General features: G+C 40.3%; 1 protein-coding gene across 1 annotated transcript in view; it reads left to right on the top strand.

Moving 5' to 3' along the window:
* rnf19b (ring finger protein 19B) overlaps positions 1 to 25,751 on the top strand; it is a 50,379-nt gene extending 24,628 nt beyond the window's left edge. The window contains exons 2-10 of the mRNA XM_039820300.1: positions 4,579 to 5,901; positions 15,002 to 15,201; positions 17,880 to 18,024; positions 18,945 to 19,107; positions 22,116 to 22,230; positions 22,493 to 22,633; positions 22,730 to 22,919; positions 23,619 to 23,753; positions 25,267 to 25,751. Of these exons, the coding sequence (XP_039676234.1) occupies positions 5,234 to 5,901; positions 15,002 to 15,201; positions 17,880 to 18,024; positions 18,945 to 19,107; positions 22,116 to 22,230; positions 22,493 to 22,633; positions 22,730 to 22,919; positions 23,619 to 23,753; positions 25,267 to 25,705 (2,196 nt within the window). The 5' untranslated portion in view covers positions 4,579 to 5,233 and the 3' untranslated portion in view covers positions 25,706 to 25,751. The remainder of the gene's footprint in view (positions 1 to 4,578; positions 5,902 to 15,001; positions 15,202 to 17,879; positions 18,025 to 18,944; positions 19,108 to 22,115; positions 22,231 to 22,492; positions 22,634 to 22,729; positions 22,920 to 23,618; positions 23,754 to 25,266) is intronic.
* The last annotated feature ends 1,641 nt before the right edge of the window (positions 25,752 to 27,392 follow it).

Genomic DNA, 27,392 nt, shown 5'->3' on the forward strand with positions numbered 1-27,392 from the left:
ATTGATTTTATCATTAAATCCCCAGGAAGCCAGGGGTCATCAACTATATTTTTCCAAGGGCCAGAATTTTTCTAAGCAGACACTCTGGGGGCCGGACTTTCAAATAAAGAAAATAAAATTAATTGATACCTAATTAGCATATTCTTTGATATTTTCACATTCTTACTAAATTAATGCTATAGTATCTCACACACACACACACACACACACAGAGCCACGGACATGTTCATGAACATCAGTTTATTTCCACTGAACTTTTTGTTTTTGGTCAGACTGAATGTGTCCCTGAAGCTTTGACAGAGAGAAAGATTAAAACAGCCATGGAGGGCTGCGTCTGGTGGGCAGTGCATGAGAGCAGCCTGCTGTGTGTGTGTGTGTGTGTGTGTGTGTGTGTGCGCTGAATTGAGCAGCAGTGGAGTAGGAGGACAAATGTGGAATAAAATGCATGTGTGAGCATGTTGATAGCAAATCAAGTCCAGATCTCCAGATTTTAAAGTTCTCAGGCTGTTCAGATCAGATCTGCCAAACAGCGTGATGATCACAGCACAAACACACACACACACACACTCTCACTCTCTCTCTCTCTCTCTCTCTCTCTCTCATCTGTCCTAAGCGTAATTATTAAATTTTGAGTGCACATTTTGCACCTTGTGAATGTCTTCAGAGAACCAACCAGATCTCTAGACTCTGGTTATACATATATGATTCCCACTAGTAATGATCTATGTAGTTTAGTTCATTTAGTTTTATTTATTTCACCCGTTCAGATCCTCCGACCATTCCAATGGGGATAACTCATCTAGGATGTCTAGATGTATGATTACTGTCATCTGACTTCAACCAAATGCACAACTTAATGATTGGATGTCTATAAACCAATCACAGTGTTCCACATCATGTGCAAGTGGTAGTAGAGCGACACCCCCTATTTCAGGAGGAGGAAGCATAAGGCACGTTTTAGTCTATTAATCATATTTGTAAAGTATATCATTTGTATTTAAACTGTTTAAAGTAAATATGAGATGTTTTATAACTTGTCAAAATATCATAAAAACTGAGCTTGTACTCAGGATTTCTTTCAAGAAAATCCGTCCATTGGAATTGTCAGGTGATTTAAATGTCACCAGAAGGGAAATAGAGAAATAAATAGGGAAACACTGTTTGCTTTTATTCTTCTATATTATTACCGTTCAGATTTGATTTTCTCATGATACAATCAGCTCTTAATGCATCCCATTTACTATATATAGTACACAGAATAATCAACTCAGGACTGACCCCTGAGCTGATAATGATTAATTTTTTTTTGTCACTGGCTGATCCCTTGTTTTTTTATCAATAATGGTATTAAAATAATACAAAATATATTTGCAATGTGTTTTTAAAGTATCATTGTTTTTGTTCATATGAGTTAACCATTGATGAAATATAAATAAACTCATGTTTTTGTTGCTCTTAGTACTATTTATTGTGATTTCTACTACTATTGGAATGGACAGAAAAAATAAAGTATTTTAAACAATGTTTCTATTGCTAATGATGTATGATGTGCGTTTAGTGTAGAAATCCACCATTACAATATTTTGGAACATAATTGTGTTATAAATGGACTGGATATTAATGTCATTAATTATGCCTGTGCTTTTCCTGCTATTACACCAAAATGTTTAACAGATTTTTTAAATACAGTATGTTCAAGTATTCTTATACCTGAATGTGCTGTGTTTACGTACACTTCAGACTTCTTGGAGACATGAATCAAACTGGAACCATAGATCAGAATTGAGTCTTCACTTCTGACATAGGATAAAGAAACGTGTCTCGTTTGATGTAACCTCAGAGAAGCAGAAAATCTTTATCATTCCTCGAGAATCTCGCCTCCACTTTCCCTAAAAGCAAGCTAAAGTTGTGGCGGCGCCTGTGTACGTGTGTGTTGTCATGGGAAGCGTTTGTTAGAGAGAATGACGTGTTTCTCCATCAGGGTGTTAAGGCAACAAATTGTTATCACAAAACATTACACATTACCCACTTTTATTCCAGCACCAGGAGCACTGATCACAGTGCCAAATGGGAGTCCTGTGTTGGAGAAAGATGAAAGCCATATACATACACACACACACACACACACACACACACACACACACACACACACACACACACACACACACACACACACACACACACACACACACACACACACTCTTAAACACACAGATCTCCTGTTCAAGTTTGTACAATGGTTGAAATCAAAAGTATGGAGCGCCCCATCTTTCTCACACACACACACACACACACACACACAGACTGCCGTGTGTGTGTGTGTGTGTGAGAGATGATGCTCCGGTCGGTTGGAGGCTATATTCAGGAACTGCAGGCTTCATATACACTAACACACATTTCAGTGAAGACCCAGTTTGACCCCGAGAAGATGCCGTGTAATGGTGTTTTTACATTACGTTGCTATATGTAAAAATGTATTCGGTCTCACGGTGGAAATCCTCCTCGTTTATCGATTTATGACTTCAGCTCAGAAACATTTTTCCTTCCTCTTCCTGCTAGGAGCTGAAATGTAGGTTATCAATATTTCATAGCTCTTCGAAGGCTGGGGATGTCAAACATGACATACTTTTTACTTTCTGGTTAAGCATTAGAAGTGTCTTTGAGTTGAGTTTTTAAAAACATCAAATAATGCATAAATATAAGTTAAAGCTAATTGAAATGACCATAAATACAATAACAAAACAAAAACAGCGTGCTCACCCTCCTTATTCTTTCTGAAAAGATTTTAGCATAAGTATCTAAATAAAATAAAGGCCAGTAATCAGGTTTGCTTTTCTTATGAAAACCAGAACACATCTGGACTGCTGTGGGAGTCCATTTGTGCTTCTTAAGTCTTTTTAATCCAGTTTCATATTGATTTATTCTAACGTAATTGACATTTCTCTGTTTATGCTGCTGAAAAACCTTTCCAGAAATCTCTCGTTTCAGCTCACTGTCATTTGTACACGTTTTCTCATCAGTTTTAAAACACAGAAGTCACAATGTGTTCACACAACCCAATAAATATAACCAAAATATAACATGCAACTTAATAGCACATAAGAGCTGTTAGGTGTCTTTTACACACACTCCCTAACATTAACACAACCTGTAATTGTAGTGAGGACACAGGATGTAATTGTGTGTGTGTGTGTGTGTGTGTGTGTGTGTGTGTGCGTGTGCGTGTGCGTGTGCATGTGCGTGTGCGCGTGTGTGTGTGTTTGGCTGGTGATTTTCAGTTCATTACAGGTTTGAACGTGTATTTTTGTGTGTGTGTTTGTGTATGTTTTTATGTCTGTTTTGGGATTTAAAAGTGTGTGTGTGTGTGTGTGTGTGTGTGCGTGTGTGTGTGTGTGTGTGTGTGTGCGTGTGCATGTGTGTGTGCGTGTGTGTGTGTTTGGCTGGTGATTTTCAGTTCATTACAGGTTTGAACGTGTATTTTTGTGTGTGTGTATGTGTATGTTTTTATGTCTGTTTTTAGGATTTAAAAGTGTGTGTGTGTGTGTGTGTGTGTGTGTGTGCGTGTGTGTGTGTGTGTGTGCGTGTGTACGTGCGTGTGCGTGTGTGTGTGTTTGGCTGGTGATTTTCAGTTCATTACAGGTTTGAACGTGTATTTTTGTGTGTGTGTTTGTGTATGTTTTTATGTCTGTTTTGGGAATTTAAAAGTGTGTGTGTGTGTGTGTCGTGTGTGTGTGTGTGTGTGCGATGTGCATGTGTGTGTGCCTGTGTGTGTTTGGCTGGTGATTTTCAGTTCATTACAGGTTTGAACGGTTATTTTTTGTGTGTGATGTGTATGTTTTTATGTCTGTTTTTAGGATTTAAAAGTGTGTGTGTGTGTGTGTGTGTGTGTGTGTGTGCGTGTGTGTGTGTGTGTGTGTGTGCGTGTGCATGTGTGTGTGCGTGTGTGTGTGTTTGGCTGGTGATTTTCAGTTCATTACAGGTTTGAACGTGTATTTTGTGTGTGTGTATGTGTGTGTTTTTATGTCTGTTTTTAGGATTTAAAAGTGTGTGTGTGTGTGTGTGTGTGTGTGTGTGTGTGTGTGTGTGTGTGTGTGTACATGTATACATAAGTGCCAGAGTCACAGAGTGGGTCGCCTCGCTCATAGTGAGCGTCACCATGGCAACGGCACTAGCATCCCAGTGTGAAGTGGAGGAAGAGCTTGCAGTGCTGAGAGAGAGAGAGAGAGAGAGAGAGAGAGGTTTCACATGAATACCTCATTGGTCTGACTGGTTGATGATGTCATGTATTTAGTTGGTGTTTAAATGTGTCTCCTGATTTACATTTAACCTTTTAATAATGGTTTTTTAAGCATATAGTGTAGTGTTATCTGCATTCAAATGTAATTAGCACAGATACATGATCCATCAGATACATCAGTTAATGATCAAATTAAAACCCAGGAAGAGAAAAGCAGAAAGAGAGAGAGCAAGAGAGAAAGTGGAGGCATTGAGGGAGGGAGGGACGGAGAGAGAGAGAGAGAGGTGTGTCATACTGAGCATGCCCTTTGTGCTAACTTCCTGCTCTCTTCTTCCTGACAGAAAAGACCGTTCAGAGAGACCGGCGTTCAAAAAGAATGAGAGGAAGACGAGTGGAGGCTCTGAATACAGCTGAGGAGAATTAAATCCAAACCGAGGATTTATCACAACATTCAGACTCAACTCTGTCCTGTGGATCTTTTTATTTTTTTCCTTTCTATTTTTAAAGAGTCATTCTTTGGAACGGACATTAATCTTTAAGTTTGACAAAGACTCACAGTAATGTTTCACCTCGACGTCAGCCTGGGAGATAAAAGACTTGCTCATTTATCTTTATCTTCGTAAACCTTTTGACTGCCAAGTTTGAGAGAAACTCTGACAGCCAAAGGGGATTTCTTTTTCACTTTGAACTTGCGCAATCTCTTTCATTTTCTGTAGTTACGTCACAGTTATCTCACTTTTGTCTTTTCCTGATAACGTTTCGTTTCGTATTAAAAGGAAGAGAAGGAGGTGACAGATTTGAGTTTCTCTCGCAGAAGCCCGGATAGCATTTGCATTCCAGTTTGGCTTTCGCAAGGGGACAAATCCTCCCTTGTGTGTGTGTGTGTGTGACTGAGTGTGTTTATTTATTTATTTATTTTTTAGCTGAGTGTCCCTCTGCGATACATTCACGTGTCTCAGGGGACAATAACTGGCCCTGTGTGTGTCTTCTGGAGAAATGGGATCAGAAAAGGACTCCGAGTCGCCTCACTCCTCGGTGAGTGGTGTCCCCAACCCTAAGTGCCGTGCGGCGGGCAAACGCCAGGGCCGCATCTCCTTCCACAGCCTCTTCCACAGCAAACGGGGAGCCAGGGGCCCCAAAGGAGCAGCGGCCCCCCCTTTATCCCACCATCACCAACATCACCACACACAACAACAGCTTCTCTCTTCAGCCTTGAGCCCAGCACCTGCTGCAGCCTCTGCTACGCCCACAACGACCACCACAGACACCACAGACACCACTCCCCTCCAGGACGCTGCCTCCAGCACGCCCTCCAAGCCGCTCTCCTCCAGCCAGGCGTCCCTGGCCGGAGACCCTTCCTCTGGGGAGGCTAACCTCCTGGAGTGCCCTCTGTGCCTGGTGCGCCAGCCCGCCGAACAGCTCCCCGAGCTGCTGGGGTGCAGCCACCGCTCCTGCCTCTGCTGCCTGCGGCAATACCTCCGCATTGAAATCACAGAGAGTCGAGTCCAGCTCAGCTGCCCCGAGTGTGCCGAAAGACTGGTCCCGCGACAGGTGGCGGACATCTTGGATGACGCGGTCCTGCTGGACAAGTATGAGGAGTTCCTGCTGCGGAGGTGCCTCGCATCCGATCCAGACTGCCGATGGTGCCCGGCGCCTGACTGCGGGTAAGACACTGTCCGTGATGTTCTCACTGCTGTCCTCTTCCTACTCTTCGTCTGTCCTCATTTAAGGCTCTTCTTGTTTTCATCATTCTGTTTCTATGAAATTATCAAGTGTATTTAATCGGCTGTCCCTGCAACAAACAGCAGCCAGGCTAAATGTTTATGTCGCTGACTTATTTTTGTTCTGTGTTCAGTGTCGGGCTGCAACTAATATTTTTGTGATGAATTGTTCGGTACTCTTTAAAGTTGTCACAAAATTGTGAAAAAAGGGCCTGTTACAAGACAGCCCAAGTTGACATCTTCGTTTGAGTTATAATCATTTAAAAAAGAAGAAGGGTAAAGCAGAAAATATTTACACTAGAGGATAGATGTTTGAAATGTTACACTTAGACAAATAATAAATTACCTAAATGGTTGATAATTGATTATTCGTCAGTTGACTAATAGAATAATCAACTTATTGTTTCAGCATTAGTTCAGTAGACTGTATAAGTAGGAATGAGGACATTCTGGCCAGTCCTATGTAAAAAAATAAAAAAGACAATTTTAGGGTTGAAGCTGGGGCTAAAATAACCTAAGTTATAGTTGTTGGTAAGAATTTAAGGTGCTGGTCTGGACTCATTTATGCCAGTTTCAGCTTTGTTTGTTTCCATCTTCTTTTTTCTGTAATATTATCAAGTCTTCTGATCAGGGATTAAGCGATTAATTTCTCCAAGTCATGAAAAATAAAAAAATAAAAATGTAATTAAAATGTCACAGGTTTAACATCTGGTTCTGACTGAAGACGTCATCGGCTACTAGCTCACATTAGAGTTTGGTAGCATTGCTAATAAGAGGCCAGTAGCTGTAATATCCTTGTCTCGACTCGTCTATTAAACTTTTTCTCTCCCTCTCTCTTCCTCGCTCTGCCTCGTTTTGTCAGTTTCTGTTATTTCTTCATTCTTTCTGCTGTAATTGCAACAGTATTGCTTCAGACTCCAGATACATGACTCTATTTCTCTGTTTGGGCTAAAGACAACAGAAAAGAAAGAGAAAGATGGGATGGGGAAGTCAAATTTGAAACTGTAACTAGGTGAGAGGACTGATAAGCTCGGGCCTTGTGGTCGGAGGAGAGGAGCGGCAGATGGCTTAGGAGGTAGAGAAGCTCTCGTTAGGTTTATGGAACAAATTGGAGGCGTTTGTTTCATCATAGAAAGCAAGAGTGATTCATTGTGTTTGTGTTTCTGTGTGTGTGTGTGTGTGTGTGTGTGTGTGTGTGTGTGTGTGTGTGTGTGTGTGTGTGTTGTGTGTGTGTTGTGTGTGTGTGTGTGTGGAAAGAAGGAACACAGATATTCAGTGATGTGTTTCTGCTGTGGTTTTGTACAGTAATACTGGAATTGTCACAGGGGAAGGCCAAAGCGTCTGTGTGGTATCTTTGCATAAATCTGTCTATATGTGCCTTTGTGTGTGCATTGTGTTTGTTTCGGTGTTTCCATTACTGAATGTCAAACCCCACATAAAGGCTCAGGATTTTCGTTTACATTTAATGTTTCTTCATTTCTTATAATTGCATACATTCTGGATCATTCAACATGTCTGTAGGCTGCGAAAAAGTTTTCCTGTACCAGAAGAAAGACAACAAGTCCCCATTGGAGCATGAATGTGCTCAGCAAATGTCATGACACCCTTTTAGATTATGAGTTATGTTTCAGGGTTTTCCCTGCCATTAAAAGGCTTAGGTGCAATCACCGAAGCCGTTTCTGGCATAACCTAAGCCCAATGAATTTAACTAAAAGTCTCAGATCTGGTTGTAGTTGGACCCCAGTGGACTTCCTTAGCAAGTTTTGTCTTTAAGCTTTTTGAGTGTAATGTATGTATTACCTGCTCTAGCCTTTTCAACGTTTCAGACACAGATACGGTAGTAATAAGGATTACTACAAAATGATGTGAAATAGCATTTTTTTTTTACTTTAAAGGTCCTATGACATGGTGCTCTTTGGATGCTTTTATATAGACCTTAGTGGTCCCCTAATACTGTATCTGAAGTCTCTTTCCCGAAATTCAGCTTTGGTGCAGAATTACAGCCACTAGAGCCAGTCCTACAATGAGCTTTCCTTAGGATGTACCATTTCTGTGTCTGAAGCTATTGAGGAGGAGAGAGGGGGGGCAAGGTGGAGGGTGGGGGTGTGGCCTTGACCAACTGCCACTTTTCTCGTTTGAAAGCCATGATAGTCTCTCTCTATGCGTTGCCTTGGCCATATTCTCTGGGTAAGGGCAAAGCAGAAAAAGGGGAGGTATGGTTATGACCTCATAACAAGCAGATTCCAAAACGGCTCATCTGAGCTTTCATTTACCTGTCCACCACTGTCGGACCACGGGGGACCATAGACAGGCCGGGGGAACTCATATTAATGTTAAAAAACCTCATAAAGTGAAATTTTCATGCCATGGGACCTTTAAATAAGTCACATTTTTTTTAGGTAGTCTAATTCTTCCACAGACCTAGGGAGAACACTGTCTTTGTTAAAGTGCTCATATTATGCTTTTTTGCTTTTCCCCTTTCCTGTATTGGGTTATATATCGTTTGTGAGCATGTTATAGGTTTACAAAGTGAAAAAGCCCAAAGTCCACCCCAAAGGGACTTATGTCCAACAGAAAACACTGTTCACCAACTGCTCCAAACAGCTCTATTGTAGTCCAGCCTTTACTTCCATGACGAACGTGTGTCACTTTGTAACACACGTTATAATGCTCACCTAGCTGCTAGCCTGACATGACCTCATGCTCTGCAACGGACTAGCTAGCAGTCCTTACTTAGCTACTGCGCATGTGCGACTCCCAACAAAGATGGAACAGAAGTGAGATGTCTCACTCTGTAGCTAAAACAGAGAGCTCAACACACAGGGTGAAAAGAGGAGCTGCAGCAGTGTGCAGTGCAACAAATATATGGTGTTTCCTGAAAATTAAACCATGTAAACCTATTCTGGTACAACCTCTAAATACAATCATGAACCTGAAAATGAGCATAATATGAGCACTTAAAGTTATGTTTAACATGGTTCATCTTCTGGACAGCATTAAAGCGCGACTATAAGACTTTTCAATGAAGAAATAAATGTATTAAGTAAAAACTTGGTTTTGCTGCTACAGCCTTACTTGTAGCATATAGTGGCTAATGTTAGCAAACTTTACTAACTGACATTAATACGTTAATTTACTAAATGTATAACTCTTCTGTACCTGTGGAACTGTTACACATGTCACCTTCAAAGGGTTTTATCAAACGTAAAACAGAAAGTAAACACACTGTAGCTCACCGGCAACAGCAAAAGTTATATAGTCTCACTTTAAATGTTTAGTATTTTGGCTATCTGCTCATTTGATTTTAATATTTCCTATGTAGGATTCAATATTTTGACCTTATGATTACCTGAAAGGAGGAGCCAGGGAGTTACTTAAACATAAGGTTTGTTGTGGTAGTAAGTAAAAAGTATTTTCTTGAGGCCGTTACTATCTGTAATACATTTCATGACAATCTGCAGAACAAACTGTTTTTTTCTCCTGAGGAATATAGCAATTTTCAGTTAAATTAGGTTTAGTCTTTTTACTCTCTCTCTGTATTGAGTCAGTATCAGTAATGAGGCTCTGTTTCTCACACAGGATGCTGTCTCTGTTTCTCAGGTACTTTTTTGTTGGATTTTACAATTTATGACGGGTGTAAAATAAACTCTGAGCCTTCATCTCTGAGACTGAAGTAGAGGGAGACATTCTGAACATACCTCATGGAAAATACATTTAGGGTTGGGTTTATGAAGGTCAGGTAAAGATAAAGATAGATGATGTAAATAGATGCATAATATATATGTATATATTTACCAGGACAATCCTGTCAGCAGTGACTCACCACCTCTTTAAATCAGGCAAGTTGACTCAGTTCAAATTATTATTCACCACAAACAGCTCTGTACACACACACACACACACACACACACACACACACACACCGTGCGTGTGTGTGTGTGTGTGTGTGTGTGTGTCCCTGTTGTGGCCCACTTGTGGAAAAGTTATGTAAATGTGACCTGGTTTTCGTATCTTATCTCTTTGGAAAGTATCCAGTTGACAATGTATATGAGAGTAACTGGTAAGTGAAAAATAAACAAAGAATCAGTTAAGACCCAGCGTCATCGAGACACGTCTCCAAATGAATGCTAATGCTGCTTCGTGTCTGCCGGATTTGTAAATAAGCAACTGTTTGCTAACACATTTGCTTGGTTAGTGCGCAAGGGGCGAGGGGGGGAGGGGACGGGATGAGGAGGAGGAGGGAGGGGCGAGCTAGTCTCGTTTTGTTTGAAAATACTTTGAAAGTCAACAAGAATAACGTCTCCCAACATCGCTTAGAGCACCTTTAACTAAGATACTTCAAATGCTCATTTATTTTTCAGAAATCATGAAACATGTTAAATAATAAAACTTTAAATATTATGACATAGAAACCGCGATATGCACCAGAAAAGCTCATATAATGAATGTAGAATCTTTTTCTGGGTCTAAACAACCAAAACAGTGACACGTTACACAAAACAAACAAATGTGTACAGTCGGCCCTCTGTCTTTTGGTTTTCAGTGTTTCTTCACTGTAAAAAAATAAAATAAAACCCAAAACGTATCCATTTTAGTTCTGGAAAATGTACAACTGGTAAATCTTTAGAGACTCATCTTAGCCATCATAACACCTCCAACCTGCTCGTCTCATCAGCCAATAAGGCCTCGGCCTGTGTGTGAGTGTCAGGCTGGAGTATCCAGTGAGAACAAAGAGTGCCGTCTCCTCTGGCTGTCAGTTGCTATAGCAACTATCGATGCAGCACAGAAGCAGTGTTGCCAGGGGTAACAGGAGTTGGGACTTAATTAAACAGATCAATACACACACTGGACTCGGTGTACATGTGTGCTTGTCGTTGTTTTGTCCGGATTTTGTGCCTTTTGCTGCTGATGGACACATAATGTGTTTTTGGTGTTTCTGTGCGAGTCAGGCTGATGCAAGTTCAGTTCATCCTGGTGTTATATACAGACTGCTGTGTGTGTGTGTGTGTGTGTGTGTGTGTGTGTGTGTGTGTGTGTGTGTGTGTGTGTGTGTGTGTGTGTGTGTGTGTGTGTGTGTGTGTGTGTGTGTGTGTGTGTGTGTGTGTGTTTGTTTTGTAACATTGCATTTACAAGCTCAGCAGGATTCCCAGGTGGCTGTTGGTGGAGCTGAACACTGACAGGACTGTCTGCACATTTCCTCTCAACACGCAGCATGTCAGCACTCATAAAACTCCTCTGCCTGCCTCCTTCCCCCTGAATCTGTCTTGTTGTATTCCACATTTACATCTCTGGTCATGATCTCACGCGCCTCTCTAGCCTCCTTTTTGTTTTATCTATCCAAAATCCACCAGTCGTTAGACAGCTGTGACGCGGGATGCTCTCCCAGGAAAAAGCTGTCGTGGCAAGCTGTGCTTTGTACCGCAACAAGTCCTGAGTTAGCCAGATGAACACATATGCTCTATCCTTCTCTTTTCTCCAGTTGTTCTCTAGCTATGCTAGCGGCACGTAGGCTGTAGGGATCTGTCGGTCTGCCCACAGAGCAAGTCCACATGCTAGAATATCTCAACAACCATTGGATGGGTTAGCATGAAATCTGGTCCAGACATTTATGCTCACCTCAGGATGAATTGTAATATCTTTTGTGCTGCTCCTGCGCTGGTCGTTGCGCCACCACGAAAATAGGGCCCTAAGCTTTGTGTCTAGACAGCTTTTCTCTCTCTTTTTTATTAGATTTTAAGGACATAAAACATACGTATCCTCTGTGACCTCGTGTAAATACGCCATAAGATCTTGCGTAAAGAAACAAGCATTTTGTCTTCTTCAGATCATGTTCTTCAGAGGGAATTTTCTCTGTTGCCATCCAGACGTAGTTATATTTTACCTGCTTTTAAAACTAATTGCCACTCTTACTCTAACTCTTTCATCCCTTCTGCAATTCGACTTTTAAATGGATACCTACTTTCTAGGGTGGAGGCCTATATGTAGGCTTGTGTGCTGTATTTATGTGTGTGTTGTCTGTAGCTGCTCTTAATGAATTGCCCCTTGTGGGATTAATAAAGTTGTTGACTTGAATTGAAGATGAGATAATATTTAGTTTATTGTCCCCAAGAGGAAATGTTGCTCGGGCAGTGGTACACCAAAGACACATTAATAAATGACATACAACAAACAGAATAAATTACACATGCTTTGTGAGATAAAATATATAAATACAAAGGCATTATGAAAATGGAGGAAGGAATTGTAAAAACCATAAACTACTTGCCTAATTACTACATACGTTTTTTTGTAGTGCTATGGGCGTTACACTTACAATAAAAACGTTAAGAAGTCGGACTTTAGCTGACGAAAATAGGGTTTTTCACAGGGAGTTTTAGAAAAGAGAAATGGTTAATGAATTGGCTTTCTCTTTCAGTACTCGTTTCACACTCTGCTGTTCTGTTTCTGTTTAGGCGAGCTTGAACCAGAGCGCTGATGTTCCAGGAAAGAAATGCAAAACTGGCACCTCTGTGTTTTACTTTCCCTTCGTTTTACCAAAGTTCTCTGCAGTTATTTAAGCACTGAGTCAGTTAAGTGACCATTTGATCTTTTGAGGCCCGTTGAAAACACGGTTGGTTTCTTCATTACAGAAGCTACTTTTTGCAGATGTTTTGAGTCGGAAGTGATGTCTAAATCCTAACAGATGCAGGGTAAAGCGTCTCTGCAGGAATTCCAGTTCTCGTCTCATCTTGTCCCGAGAAAGCAAACTCTTGTCTCCTCTGATATCCGTTAATTTATTCCGTCCTGGGGCCTGTCACTGTGTTTGAAGAGCTGGTAATGAACGACATGTTGGGGCATGCTTGTTGGAGGCGTGCCAAAACCATTATAAATTTGTCATGTTTTAACTTCTCCCACGCGCTTCTTCCTTTTTTAATAGTATAAGTATAAACACTTGACTAACGTGCAGAAAACTGGCATTTTCTTTGTTTGTCCGGGTAGAAAAAAGGCAAAACAAAAATTTTACATCCCGGCCTGCTTTTGTTATCACTCCTCCAGCGTGTTTTCTCCCACTCAGCTTGGTGACAATATTTGAAGACTGGCGTGCTTTGTGATTTCTTCAGTGATTGATGGCCTTTTCCTCAGTCTGTCTCCCTCTCTGTAATTGCCTTTTTTAATTTATTGTTATAAAATACCACCCTTTTTGCTGTATTTATCATTTTTGGCTCAGAAGTGTGCTGTCCTAACGTCAGTACGGAAGAGAATATGTATTCTTTAGGACGTTTTCAACCCCACAGAGCAAGATAAATTTGTTTTGGGTCTGTCTGTTTGACGCTTGGCGGGTATTCATAAAAACATTTGGTGGAAAGATTGACCACAGGCTAAGGAACAAGTAGTTTGTTCAGGGGATGTCTTAGCGTTGCAAGATTTGTGAACATTTCTGCTATTTTCTCATGATTCATAGCATTTTCTTAAATAAAAAGAGAATCCATAAATGAGTAATCTGGATTGTCACATTGTATTCTATACTCCATAACAAGGTCCATCGATGCAATTTAGAATTTAACACAAATTACCTGCTAGTTTGACCATTTTAGTGCTAGTTTCTTAACAAAACCTCCGTGTCGGGCAGCTCAAAATAACTCCATCACTGCTGTATTAACTGCTCCTCTCTGTCTCCTTATTCAGGATTGAACCTTGTGAAATCCCTATTGATTGACCTCATCCAATGTCTTTTCCCCTCCTCTCTCAATGTTGTTACTAAGTGATTACTCCATTGATCAAATCTTCTCTCCTCCCAGGCAGCAGAAAGCTTCCAGACTATGTACTGTGCCCATTAGTGGCCATATTGGAGATCTCCATCTCTTAGAAACTGTGGTTTTCTGCATTTCTAAAGTTACATCTCAGATGCGTAATATGTTGCCAAACTTGGTGGCTCGGGTTTGAATATTCCAGTCAGTGTCAGCATCATATGGTTGCAAGAAAACGTTTTTGTGATACTGTGATTACATTATTTAAGATTCGAGGTTACCAGCGTACAAAAAAACCCATAATATATAATATCTTATCGTGTTGTTATGGCTAACATGACAGCAAAAATAAATATCTCAAAAACTATTGGATGGATTGCCATGGAATTTGGTAAATATATCCATGTTTCCCAGAGAATGATTCATACAAACTGTGGGAATCCCCTGACTTTTCTTCTGGCACCACCACAAGGTTAACATTTGTGTTTTTTTAAGTGAAATCTGTCGACAATAGGCTTTTTCACAGCAGACTTGTCATAGTAGGAAAAGCAAATGCTTTACTAATAACACTGACAATGGCTCTGTTCTATTCTAAGTGTCCCAGCGTGAAGAGTGACAGTGAGCCAGCATGAAAGATACTAGGACCTTAAATCACAAAAAGCTAAATGGAAAAGGCCTATTATTTGGTGGATTGATTTGGATTAGCTTCATTCATTTTGGAGTCTCAAGGTCTCCATTCCCTCAAACACCAGCAGTGTCGGGCCGGTTTACAATTAATGGTGCAAATTTGCATGTCAAGGTTGAGCGGATGAATTGGGAATCTACTGACTTTGAATATAGATGCAGGTGTACATACATTCAACAGAAACTGAACACCATGGCCATCCTTTTGGAGTCCTCACCATTGGTCGAATGTCAGCCAGGAATTCACAAACTGTTTTACAGTAGCTCTGGTTTGAGTGAAGAAATATCTGACTGGAATATATTTGGCTTGCTAGACTTTGTTCACTTATAAGTTGATTACTTTGGCTCTTCTTAGTTTTTGTGCTTTGCAGGTAGCGTAGATCCACGTAGAGACAGTTTTAGATGTGGGTGTCTGGCAGATGTTCGGATGTTGATTCCCAGTGGGATCAGCAGTACAACCCTTTCATATTTCACAGTCTTTTGATTCAATGCCAATATCAGAATTGTAGGATTGTCAATTATTGCCTCATAATAATCAACAAATGTAGTCTTTTTTTCTGACTTCATAGTTAGATTTTTTTCAGTTTCCACTTTATTGAACACTCCTCTCTTCGTCTGTTTCTTCCTCTCAGGTTTGCCGTCATCGCCTCGGGCTGTGCCAGCTGTCCAAGGTTGGTGTGTCGCAGAGAGGGATGTGGTGCCGAGTTCTGCTACCACTGCAAACAGGCCTGGCATCCCAACCAGACCTGCGACTCGGCCCGCCAACAGAGGGCTCAATCTCTGCACACCCACAGCAGCCACTCACCCAGCTACACACAGGAGCAGGGACCCGGTGGGTACCTGGAAAAAACACACACACACACACACACACACACACACACACACACACACACACACACACACACACACACACACACACACACACACACACACACCTTTTAGCCTCCCTGGATCAAAAGTAACCCCAGTCAGACACTCACACATTGTGCTTCTGTCTGACAACAGACAGATCAAATCTTCTCCCCCGGCATTTCCGACCTAAAAATATTCTTCGCACCTCTGAGAACTTTCTGCCTCTCTGTCTTTCAGTCTTTATCACACGTCAGTCTGTCAGAGCGCTGACTCAAACTCGTCTCGCGTCTGTTATACCAACTCCCCGGCGTTTACCACCGCAAGCTCAACCGAGCATGAGACACTATTTATATTGCAGTTCCTCCCGACTGCAGAACCCTGCTTCCTGTCATAGAGCATTTAGAAATCTCACCATAACATTTGTGTACTCACACTTAGTTTAGTCATATTTGTAGATGATTTTAGTTCTCTTAGCTAATAAAAATGTATCCACCTCAGCAGTTCAACCACAGAATAACAGAGCCCCCTATTATAATATACTACTTTTCAGTGTGATATTTGTATGCATTTGAGCAATTTTGCCAATGATTAGTTAAAGATATACTTCTGAAACTAAACTCACTTATTACACTTTGATACCTTTGAAACAGAGTTCTTGTTGAGTTTTAGAACATCATCAGTGATTAAGAAGAAATGTTTAATCTCTAGGTCTCTGTAAGTGTATTTTTGTTAATTGACACCATTTTGAGACTATTCTGTATTGTAGATATTCAGGAACATCTTTTAATTTTACATTGACAAACATATTTTTGAAATACTGAGGGGAAAATTTGATGTTAATTAGTGAGCTTTAGAGGTGATGGTAGGTGTTTTTTTGCCCTTTGGAGAGAGCAGGCTAGCTGTTTCCCCCCGTTTCCAGTGTTTATGCTACGCTAAGCTAACTGTCTCCTGGCTGTAGCTTCATATTTACAACATGAACATGAGTCGTATCAATCTTCTCATCTAACTCTCTGCAAGAGAGCAAAACAGCGTTTCCTTAAAATAAAAATCCAAAAAAACAATATTGAGGTTTTCCTTTAATTGACTTGCTGTATTAATGATTAAAAACAGACACCCGTGCTTGTGTGTGCAAACATCCTTACATGTGTGTTTGTGTGTCTTTTTGATTCCATTTTGATTAAAAATCTATTAACTAAATCCCTCCAGCTGTCCTCAGTCAATCTTCTCTCGCTGTCTTCCCTTAATTCACCACTTCCAGTCTGCCTCTCTGTGCCAAGCATTCAGAAGAAGTGACGACAATCTAGAAGACCGAGACTGACTCATAAAAAAAAATCCAGGATGCTCCCTCTCTGTCTGTATGTCTGTCTGCCTGTTAATACCTGCTGATTAGTCAGTGGGATGAAACAGATATGAAGAGACAAAGGGAGAGAGGGAAACAGAGATATGGGAGAGAGAGATAAGAAGAGGAAAGATGAGAGCAGAAGAAAAGGAGGGCAAGAGAGTGTGTCAGCAGAATACAGAGTACACCCACACACCCCCACACACACACACACACACACACACACAGCCAACATTTTAGCCAGATCTGCCAGAGTCTCTCCAAGTTAAAATGCCGTAATGCCCTTTAAAGAGCAGAGAGCGTTCCCAGCATCAAACACACAGTAAATCGACTTTTTCCCCTTTCCTTTAAAATGCATTAGAGGACAAACTGCTGCAATTGTCCGATCCATTACTCTAATGAGGTTTGATTTTGTTGCTGGGGAGGAAAACTAACTAGATGAGCCCGTCGTAGAGTTTTCTTCTTTTTACATTTTAAAATCTGAATCTTATCTTATGTGTTTCACCTATTTTCAGAATTTTTTCACTTTTGATACTTTATGAATACATTTATATTCAGATTAAGTTCAAGTGGTGTAATCATTTTAACCAGATACAAAAATGTGCGTTTCAAGAGTTTAATATTACTTGAGATTATCCGAGGGATTTAAAGATATTTTTGATTTCTTTTTGGAGTCATTGCTGATGTTTTATTATTTCATAGTTCACAGCTGAGTTTCAAAACAACAGTGTTTTGGGAGGACACTTTATGTTGGGTACTTTAATAAAGTCAGGGACTGTCAACATTTTGCGAAACACACTTATTCTCTTTCTTGCTGAGAGTTAGATGAGAAGATCGATACCATCTTCATATCTGTTTGATAAATATGACGGTTATCTTAGTTTAGCATAAAGCATGGATATCTTCAGTGGTAACAAAATCCACTTTCCAGCTCCTCTAAAGCTCACTAATTCACACGTTATATATTTTTTTGTTAGTTTAAGCTCTACATAAACCAAAGTGTAATAACACCAAAACGTCACTTAGCGAAAACTTTCCCCCATTTCCAGTCATTATGCTAAGCTAAGCTAACTGGCTTCTGGTTCCTGCTTTATATTTACCGTACAAACACAAGAGTGGTATCAATCTCCTTATCTAACTCTCAGCGAGAAAAGAAAATAACCACTTTTCCCAATATGTCGAAATGCTCCTACAACAACTTTTTAACAACATTTTAACAAAAAAGGAAACCTCCATCATCCACCCATCAACATTCATAAAACACTTAATGTCTTGATATGAACGATGTTACTAAGTGCTAAACTCCCTTCTGTCCCCAGCTGATGACATCAAGCCCTGCCCTCGCTGTGGTGCCTACATCATCAAGATGAACGACGGCAGCTGCAATCACATGACCTGCGCCGTCTGCGGCTGCGAGTTCTGCTGGCTCTGCATGAAGGAGATCTCCGACCTGCACTACCTCAGGTACTGAAATCTCCCTTTTCACTTCTTATATGAAGAAGATGCTAAACAAATATAAAAGTGAGGCATGTATGGCAATGTGTGTATATGAATTGGAATGTATTTTGCTTTGTTTATTTTGTTTAGTTTCATATCTTCTGCACGTAATATGTGTGTTAATATGTGATATGTATATAACATACAGAAATGAATAATATTACATTTAATAAGTTTGATAAGATTCTGAGGGACCTACCGGAGGAGCAAAATATAAATAAAAAATCATTTAAAAAGGGTAGGTGTAATAAGCAAATACTTCAACCTACACCTCTTCGGTCAGTGTTGATTATAAAGGAGTTAGGATGACACTGTATGAATTAAGGTGACCCTTTTTGTTTTAGTTTTTAACATTTATGTTATGTATGTGATGTTGTGTATCTATGTCAGGGGTGTCAAACTCAGTTTCAGTAAGGGCCACGCTGGGAAATAAGAATCACATCAAGGGCCAGACATGTCGAGTTTATTGACATGCTTTATTTAATCGAAAAAGTCAAATAATTTTGACTGTATTATTGCATGTCTCAGTCTTCTCACTTACAGCTTGGCCCCAAAAAAGTAACTTAGCCTTCAAAGAATAAAGTAACAAAAAATGTTGAAAGAAATGAAAAAAAACGTTGGGGAAAATAAGGACCTAAAGTGTCGACAAAAGTGACAAAAACTTCAGAAAAAGCGACAAAAACTATGTGGGTCAAAATGTATTGTAAACCTAAATTGATTATCGGGACGGATTAAAATCTGCGAGTGGCCGGATTTGGCCCGCGGGCCTTGAGTTTGACACGTGATCTATGTGATTGAAATAAACTACATGATATCAGCTCTATGTTAGACTTTTTAAGACCTTTCAGATGTGTAACTGTAAACTCCTTCATGTTTCCCTCCATCAGTCCATCTGGCTGCACATTCTGGGGGAAGAAGCCTTGGAGCAGGAAGAAGAAGATTTTGTGGCAGCTGGGCACCCTGATCGGAGCTCCAGTCGGCATCACCCTCATCGCAGGCATCGCTGTTCCCGCCATGGTCATCGGCATCCCGGTTTACGTCGGCCGTAAGGTGAGAAACCTGCAGAGAGGAAGACGCTCCAGCTGCTAGAGCAGTATAACAAACCTCAAGTCAAGAGTGCAGTGCTTTGACCCTTTGAATGATCATGGCAAGGTTTAAGAGCAGAAACAGAAGTTGTTTATAACTTCATATAACTTCATAACAAATTATAACATCAGAGAAATACATACTTTTACCAAGATTAAGATCGGCTGCCTTTTTGTTGTTTACAGTCTTCACTTTTCTTATTCTAGTTAGTTTTTGTCAGTTTGAGTGTGTTGACTTTTTTCTTTTTCCTCTGGTTTGTGGCATTTTCTGTCTAATTCAAAGGATTAAAGTACATATTGATCTTGTTTAAAAACACATCTTAAAGCAAAATGGCCTCCAAGACAGTTTTTAAACATAAGCTCTACCGTACATGTAACTCTTCCTGTTTGTTTCTAACTTAATCAAACCTTTAGGTTTTGGCGACTTGATTGTTTTGGATTTTCTGTGTTTTATTCATTGTTATTAATTTCAAAAGTATTGTTTTGTCACAAAATTTAACTTTTCAAGACTCAATTTTAAACTAAATCCAGGATTTGAATTGAAAAAAATGTGAAAAGGAAATAGAAATGAGTGACGTTGAGGGGACTTCCTAAGAAAAAACTCATTATGAAACATTATTTATATTTTTATCTTTATCATGAAATTCTATAAACATGAGCCGTGCACACTGATAATAACATTATAACATAACATTTCATTTCCTGTGTGTGCAGCTTACTAACGTCTCACTGAGCAACGCTGTTTTTAATCTTTACGGTCAGATCACTTAACATTTATATTCAGTTACAGAAACCAGAAGTGGAAAACCTCAGCGTTGTGGCAACACACACAAATAGTTTACAGCTCTGCTGCACTTTCACAATCCTCCTCCGGTGATTATCTGGAATTTACGACATTGCAGAACAAAAACCTTTTCTCTTTAAGTTTCAGTATGCTGCACTCCTTTTTAACACAATGTTAAACTTTCCTACAAAATAACAGAAAGTGCTTTCTGTTCCTTTGAGTAGTACAAAACGGTTTCCATTCGCATCATCAATCACGCTGACCTAAAGACGGACTTCAGCACTTTAAAATTAGAACCCACAGCTGACTGATAGTTCAGAGGAACTTAGGTCAAGTCAGTGTCCTTAAAAAAGTCTCAAACGATCTAAATGTAAGACCTTGACGTTATTAAAGCATCTTAAATGCTTTAATTCATACCTTAAGAAATGTTTACAACTTTTCTTTACACGGAAGTTCCTATGAAATAAGACAGAGATACTGACAGATCTTTTAGATTCAGAGATTTTGTTTTAGGCAAAGCTGGAATTTAAAGCAACTGAAAAAAGTAAATTGTTAAATTGTAAAATACATTAATTATATCAATATGGCAATCCTAAAGGGTCTTTAAAAGTCAAAACATTGGCTTTCTTAAACCTGCAGAAATGCTAAAATTCTTCTTTTGTCTCCATAAATATGATGTTATCCTGGCTTTGTCATGTTTTTACAGTTGGTTATGATGATGCTCTTTCAATTAAAAAGAGGAATGAAATGACAATGGGCATTTGGTTGCACATTAACGTACTTTAGCGCTGTCCTGTGGAGAACAGTGGAACTGCACATTACAATGGAAGCCTTTTAAAGATCTGGCACAGTGCAAAGATTTGGAAGTGGTTAACCAGTTAAATGAACTGGAGCTTCAGGCGCAGCAGCTCACCCACACTCTGTTTGTTAAAACCTGCCCAACTGTTGAGGAGCTTTGGCCGTCTTAGTCAGAGCACTCAGTCTTTTCAGGAAATGTTTATGTGAGAGTGAAGTGAAGCAGAATGGTTTCTCTTTGACAAGTTATGACACATATTTTGTTTTTATTTTAAGGAAAAGCTTTGAAGGATGTTTAAAAAGGAATGGGTCTTTGTGTGGAAAATGTAGATGAAAAGATGATTCATAATGAATCACTGCAGGAAAAGCTTTATAGTATCACACATTTTTACTATGTGAATCGTTGCTATTTAAAAACCTGTGGTTGCTGAATGTTTAAGGGATTATTTGTAGATTGTACTGCTGAGAAACTGTCATCACTAACCAGTATTTCCATAAAGTCTGCGGCCATAGCTGCTATTGAAGACAGAGAGGTTTTTTCCTTTTTTTCTGGGAATTTAGGGGTTGTAACAACCTTGGAGGCAGTCTGCGGGAGGAGTTTACATCGTACAAATACACACAAATTAATTAGTGATGGTGTTTTTAAGGAGGATTCGGATATTTTATACTTAAAATACAGTGGGATTTACAATTTCTCGTAAAGTTACATTCCTGGCAGTGTGAAGAAGCTTTCACACAGCTTCACATGAAAATGTGAAACGATAAAACTAATCAGAAGATTCCACAAACCTTTTGTGGAGGACTCCATACCTTTTCTACAGACTCGCTAGAATGTGAAGCAAATAAAGATGGCGACGCAGGGGACCAAAACATATGTTTTCCTTGCTCATTAAAAAGGATTTTTGGAAGAATACATTTGTATTTGTACTTTCTGGTTATATGACAAAATGGGCATCAAAGCCATCTATTTTTCCTGGTAGTTCACCGTCCAAGCTAAATAAGTAATCTGAAAACGTGTGCATGTAGTTAAGTCTGCCAGTATTTTGTATCAGTTGCATGGTGGATGAATACAGAGGTTGTTCATCAGAAAATAGGTCCAACATAAACCAAATTACATCAGCTACAATGGGTGCTCATTTTTGACATATACTACTGTAACGGGAAATAATTACGGTACTAATCATGTGTTTTATACTGTAATTAATAGGTCAGTTATCATGAGGATAAGTATTTACATTTACTCAGCATGGCTGTATGTTCATTAGGTACCATGGAGTCCTGAAGTGAATCAGCGACACATTTCTGGGCTTAATTTCTCGTCATTTTAAATTAAACAACAGTCCTACCTTACGTTCAGCTTCGCCTCTGACCTCTTTCCCTCTCCTCTGCTGCAGATCCACGCCCACTACGAGCTGAAGAAGGCGTCCCGTCACAGGAGGAACCTGGCCATCACAGGAGGCGTGGCCCTGTCAATCATCACCGCCCCTGTCATCGCAGCCGTCAGTGTCGGTAAGAAAAGACAAGACCGGCCGTCTATTATGCACCGTGAATCTCTCGGGCTGACGGCTAAAACAAACCGAGCGCTGTTTGTTTATCAGTGTCCAGGCACACGAGGAAAGAGCTTTTTTACAAAATGAAAAATACAGCATGTTATTGGGATTTATGCAGCTATATTTTGAACAGCTATATCCACACAAAATATAGTACATTTTAGAGATGCAGACTTGAATTGTCTCATTTCATCAGTGTTTCTGTCTCTGTCCCTTCTCAGGTATCGGTGTGCCCATCATGTTGGCCTACGTGTACGGCGTGGTGCCCATTTCTCTGTGTCGAGGGGGAGGCTGTGGCGTCAGCCGAGGGAAGGGGCGAGGTGTACGCATTGACTTTGACGATGACGATGGTCCAATCACAGGTGAGGACCCCAAACATTTCCTGCACGGCGGAGGAGCAGTAGGATATTATTCACCAGATTTGTTCAATAAAGAATATTTTCGATCTAATTCTGCAGTGGCGGATGCGTGGCGAGCCCTCAAGTCCCCGAGCCTCGGTGAGAGCAGTCTGGACGGGGCGGTCAGCGGTCTGAGCACCACCTCCCCCAGCGAGGGGCTCTCCATGGCCCCTGGGACTCTGGGTGACACACCCCACTTTAACACCCTGGCAGGCGGCGCTCTGGGGACCCGCAGCGGCAAGTACAGCAGGTGAGGGAAAGAGACGAAGTAACTGAGCCAGGCTTCACTCGAGTTTAAGCTCAAGAGGTTCAAGATTTATCTTCTAATAAAGCAGAAAGTTGTTCATCAGAATATTTATTTTGATTTGTTCAACACTAAGATATGTCAAATTACGGGTAATATGGATAACCGAACCATAAGCTAAACATATGCTATATTTTACTCTCCAACATGTTATTTCTCTTAGGTCGTAGGTTGTTGACTTAACAGTTACACCACAATGTCCATTTAGTAGCTGTTGTGGATCTTCCTATCCTATCACACAATCTTCCATCAGATGGAGGTTGCACAGCTGACATGGACTTTGAAGACGTTTACATTTTTTGAGCATTTTAGGGACCTCTGATGGCTCTGATGGCCTAAAAATAAATTGAGATTTAAAGTTAATTATTGAGCTTGAAAACAATAGTTGACAAAATAATGTCACAAGCAACAGAACAGCTATTAAATAGAACTTGTGGTGAGATTGTTTTGTCAACTACAGAGTCCAAATAAAGAATACATTTTCAATGCTCAATTCTAAGTTGATTTCCTGACTCTGCAAACACCTTTAGTGAGGGAATCAAGTCAACTCAACAGAAAAACAATGTTTCTTGGTGCAAATGTTGCTTAATGGTTATCTGATCAAGTATTGCTACAACAGTCATTGATTAATATGTTGTCCTCCAGGCTGGAGGTGCAGGCAGGCGAGCTGGCTAAAGAGTCAGCCCCGAGGGACACAGGCAGCCTGGGAGCCGGCAGCGACTGTGCCAGCACCCGGGGAATGGCCGGATCCATCATCTCGTCCTACACACTACCTGACAGGTGACACTTTTGTCTTTACTTCTGTGTGGTGTCTTTGATCTCTCTCTGCTTCTCTTCTTTTCTTCACACACACTTTATGAGAGTTTTGTTTGTTGTCAGGCTGCAGGTCCGTGCGTCGCTCTGTCAGATTTGATTTGGATGTGATGTGATGGAGATAATTCAAACTAATCTGATGAGTTGGCAGGTTGACGCCTTGTTCTCATGTTGTTTTCTCATTTGTAGTGACACATAAATCTGCATTAATCGCTCTCTAGTGACAGCTTCACTTAACACAGGAAATCGCAACACCACAGCAGAGCTACATGTATGACCATGTGGCTGCCATTTAAGGAAATATTTGTTCCTCTTGTTTGAAATGTTTTAAGCCGTAAGAGCATTTCAACCACGTTAAAATGGTAATATATGGTTGTCAAACCGAAGAAAAGTTATTTTTTGTGAATGATTGTGTATATAATTTGATGTCGATTAATTTTAAAATATGTCCCACAGCTCTTCTGCAGTACACATTGCTTTATTTAAGTGTTTTCGGCTATCTTTGCCTCCATCAGGGTGGTGTCTGAAGTTGTTTCAGTAGTTCCTTATATTACAACCAACTTTTTAAAATATTCCTTCACAAATATAATCTTCCATCTTAACACATCAAGCCTTAAAGTTCCAGTGTGTAACGTTTTTAGTTGTTCATTATCAAAATCTGTGTTGCTCGTTCACAAACTTGTCCTTTTTCATGAATATTTACCTCCACCATCAATTCCAAGTATTCCTTTTGGCTTGAAATTTTACATTTGCATGAACTGGGGTAGACACTCCATATTCATGCGCTATCTTGAAATATGTATGCCGGTAAGGCACATACTGCGTTTTCGCTGTCACATGATAAACTCACAGGTGCTGCTAATGGGTATCGTAGCTTCCCGGCCCCGGTAAGTTTGAAGAAGGAAACATGGAGGACCACACGTATTCAAAATCCAAATTTCAGGAACAGGAGTCTTCCACTTCGCCCAGAAAAAGAAAAAGGATGTTGAAAAGAGCAAGAGACCGGCGTCATCAGAAAAAAAAGTTACTAGTTACTTTAAAAAAAAAATCCCACAAACTGGAACTTTTAAAAGGTTGAATCTAAACTTCATTTTTTCAAAATAAATGTCTTAAAATCAAACTGCCGTTGACTGAATGCATCAAACCTTTAAATACATTTCCAAAAAGTTCCTGTTCCTTGAGAACAAATATAATCCAGTGCATAGTGCTATTCGAATTGCGTCCAGAGATGTAGTTTAGGTTGTGTTTTAGTCACAGGCTAAACCATCACATTTTCAGAAACTAGAAGAATTTAGGTTTCAATTGAAGCATGATGCATGCATTTTGGCATGGCAGTTCTTCTGTTATAAGCTTTTCCATTTAGGTATGGCAAATAGGTGAAAATCAAACACAAAGAGTTGGATATGACCAGGATATGTCTTTGTTCTTCAGTTATTTGAACATTAGAGACTGACTCGTTGTGAATCATGTGTCTCTGCAGGGAGTGCACCAACCTGGAGATCCAGGTGGACATTGAGACCAAACCCAGCCATCTCTGCCTGACCAGCGAAGAGGACCTAACCCCGCCCCCTGGCTCTGCTGCCATGGCGACCGTCACAGGCGTGGAGGAGCCTCAGGACTGCAGCTCCAGAAGAGGCGGGGCTTTGTCTGGCTCGGTGTCGGGACTGTCACCGGGAGTGTCAATCAGAGACGGACTCCGAGACGTCACCCTGGCTCAACCGGAGAGCATCCGCAGCGACCTGGAGATGTCGGACACTCAGTCAGACGACATCGCAGAGCTGACGTCAGACGACTGTGACTCCCCTCACCCGAAAAGCTGTCACCTGGCGGCCGGCCAGCAGCCCCCCTCCTGCCGAGCCCTGAACCCCTCCGAAGGCCTTCACTGTCCCGCAGAGAGCAACATCATCCTCTACGTCTGAGAGAACAGCAGCTCCCAGGATTGCACAGAAAAACTAACCAACCCCCCCCCCAACAGTTAACAGCTGAGCTCTCCTTTACGTCATAGCTTTTTTTCTTTTTCTCTTGTCGTTTCTCGTTTGCTGCTTTTGCGACTCACAGACACCGTCTTAAACACAGACAGGGTTTGTTTCCCTTTGTCTGTCTTATCTATCTACCTGTCAATCTCCTCACTGAGTCAGTTGTCAGGGTTCTACCTCTGAGATTTATAAGATAATGATTTATGTTTACTCCTTGGTGCAAAATGCCATGGCTACTTAAGTTAAAAAAAGAAAAAAAAAGAGGTACAAAATATTATGAAATTGAAGGTGAAATGTCACCGAGCACAGCAGAGGGACTGTTGGGAAATTGTTGGGATGTTTGCTGAGGACGAAGGGGATGTTTCTAACTGTGTGAATGAATGTGGACTTTGTACTCAACTGTTGTGGCTTTCTTTTCTTCTTTTCTTCTATTTATATTCAGATGACTTTAAAATTGTATTATTTGCTGCGCGCATGAGTCTGCATGAGCCATGCCTTGTGTGAAAGGTTTAAAAGGGCAGCGAGTTTGTGTTACACTGATGAAAGTTAAAGTTTACTTTAGAGGATGAAGCTGTACTTGAATCTCACCTTCCCTGCACAAAGGAGGAGGAGGAGGAGGAGGTGGAGGAGGAAGACATGGGGACAAAAAATAAGACTTACAGAAATATGATTGAGTTCTGACAATGACAAGGCGAGGCCAGAAGACACTGCGGTGAAATGCACTGAGAGAAGCCATTGTGTTATATTCTATTCAAGTCTATGACAGTGTAGGACACTCTGGATATTTTGAACAGTTAAGGTCAGCCCAGTATATAGAACAAGTCTGTCCTTCTGTTTTTGCACTGAGATGTACATCCAGCAGACATTATCAATATGAAGTTAATCTCAAAAAGTCCTGCTGGTTTCTATGATTCAAGCTAAATATATAACCAGTCCAATGTTCCCGAAGAAATTAATATTAAAAATGAAATTGTCAGAAAAGATCAAAAAATACCCACAGTAATTTTCCAGATCTACTTTATTCATTTTATAAGTGCTTGATTTCTTTGACCAACAGTCCGCACCCCCAAATATAATCAGTTTGATATTATATATGACAAAGATGCTGGAACCAGATAATGTTTGGAATCTTTTGGCTTAAAAAACAAACAAACAATGACATTATTAATTTATTATCAAAATAGTTTCTGATTACATTTTGGTCGATAGACTAATTATTTCAGTTGTAATTTGTGAAATATTGTGTAAATAATTTCTTCTGGTAGTAATTTATCCACTAACCCAGAGATCTTCAACAGGGGGTCCGGGACCCTTAGGGGGTCCTCAGAGTTACTGCAGGGGGGCCCCAAGCTTTCAAAAGTGATTATGTATGAAAATATACATAAACATGAGCCCAACATATTATGAGGAAAGCTAAATCGGCCTACAGTGTAGTATTTGTGATTTGTTTTACTTATAGGTAAGATAGACATCCACACATACGGTTAAGCTTAAAGATTCACTGTGCTATACGTATGTTTAACTTTAAAATATATGTGTAAATATATAAATTATTATTTTAATAGCTTAGTGTTCCATGCACCATAAAAAGGTATGTATAAAGGCTTTAGGCTGCCCTACACATTATTGT

The sequence above is a fragment of the Perca fluviatilis genome, chromosome 13 (assembly GCF_010015445.1).
Source record: "Perca fluviatilis chromosome 13, GENO_Pfluv_1.0, whole genome shotgun sequence".
Classification (NCBI taxonomy): Eukaryota; Metazoa; Chordata; class Actinopteri; order Perciformes; family Percidae; genus Perca; species Perca fluviatilis.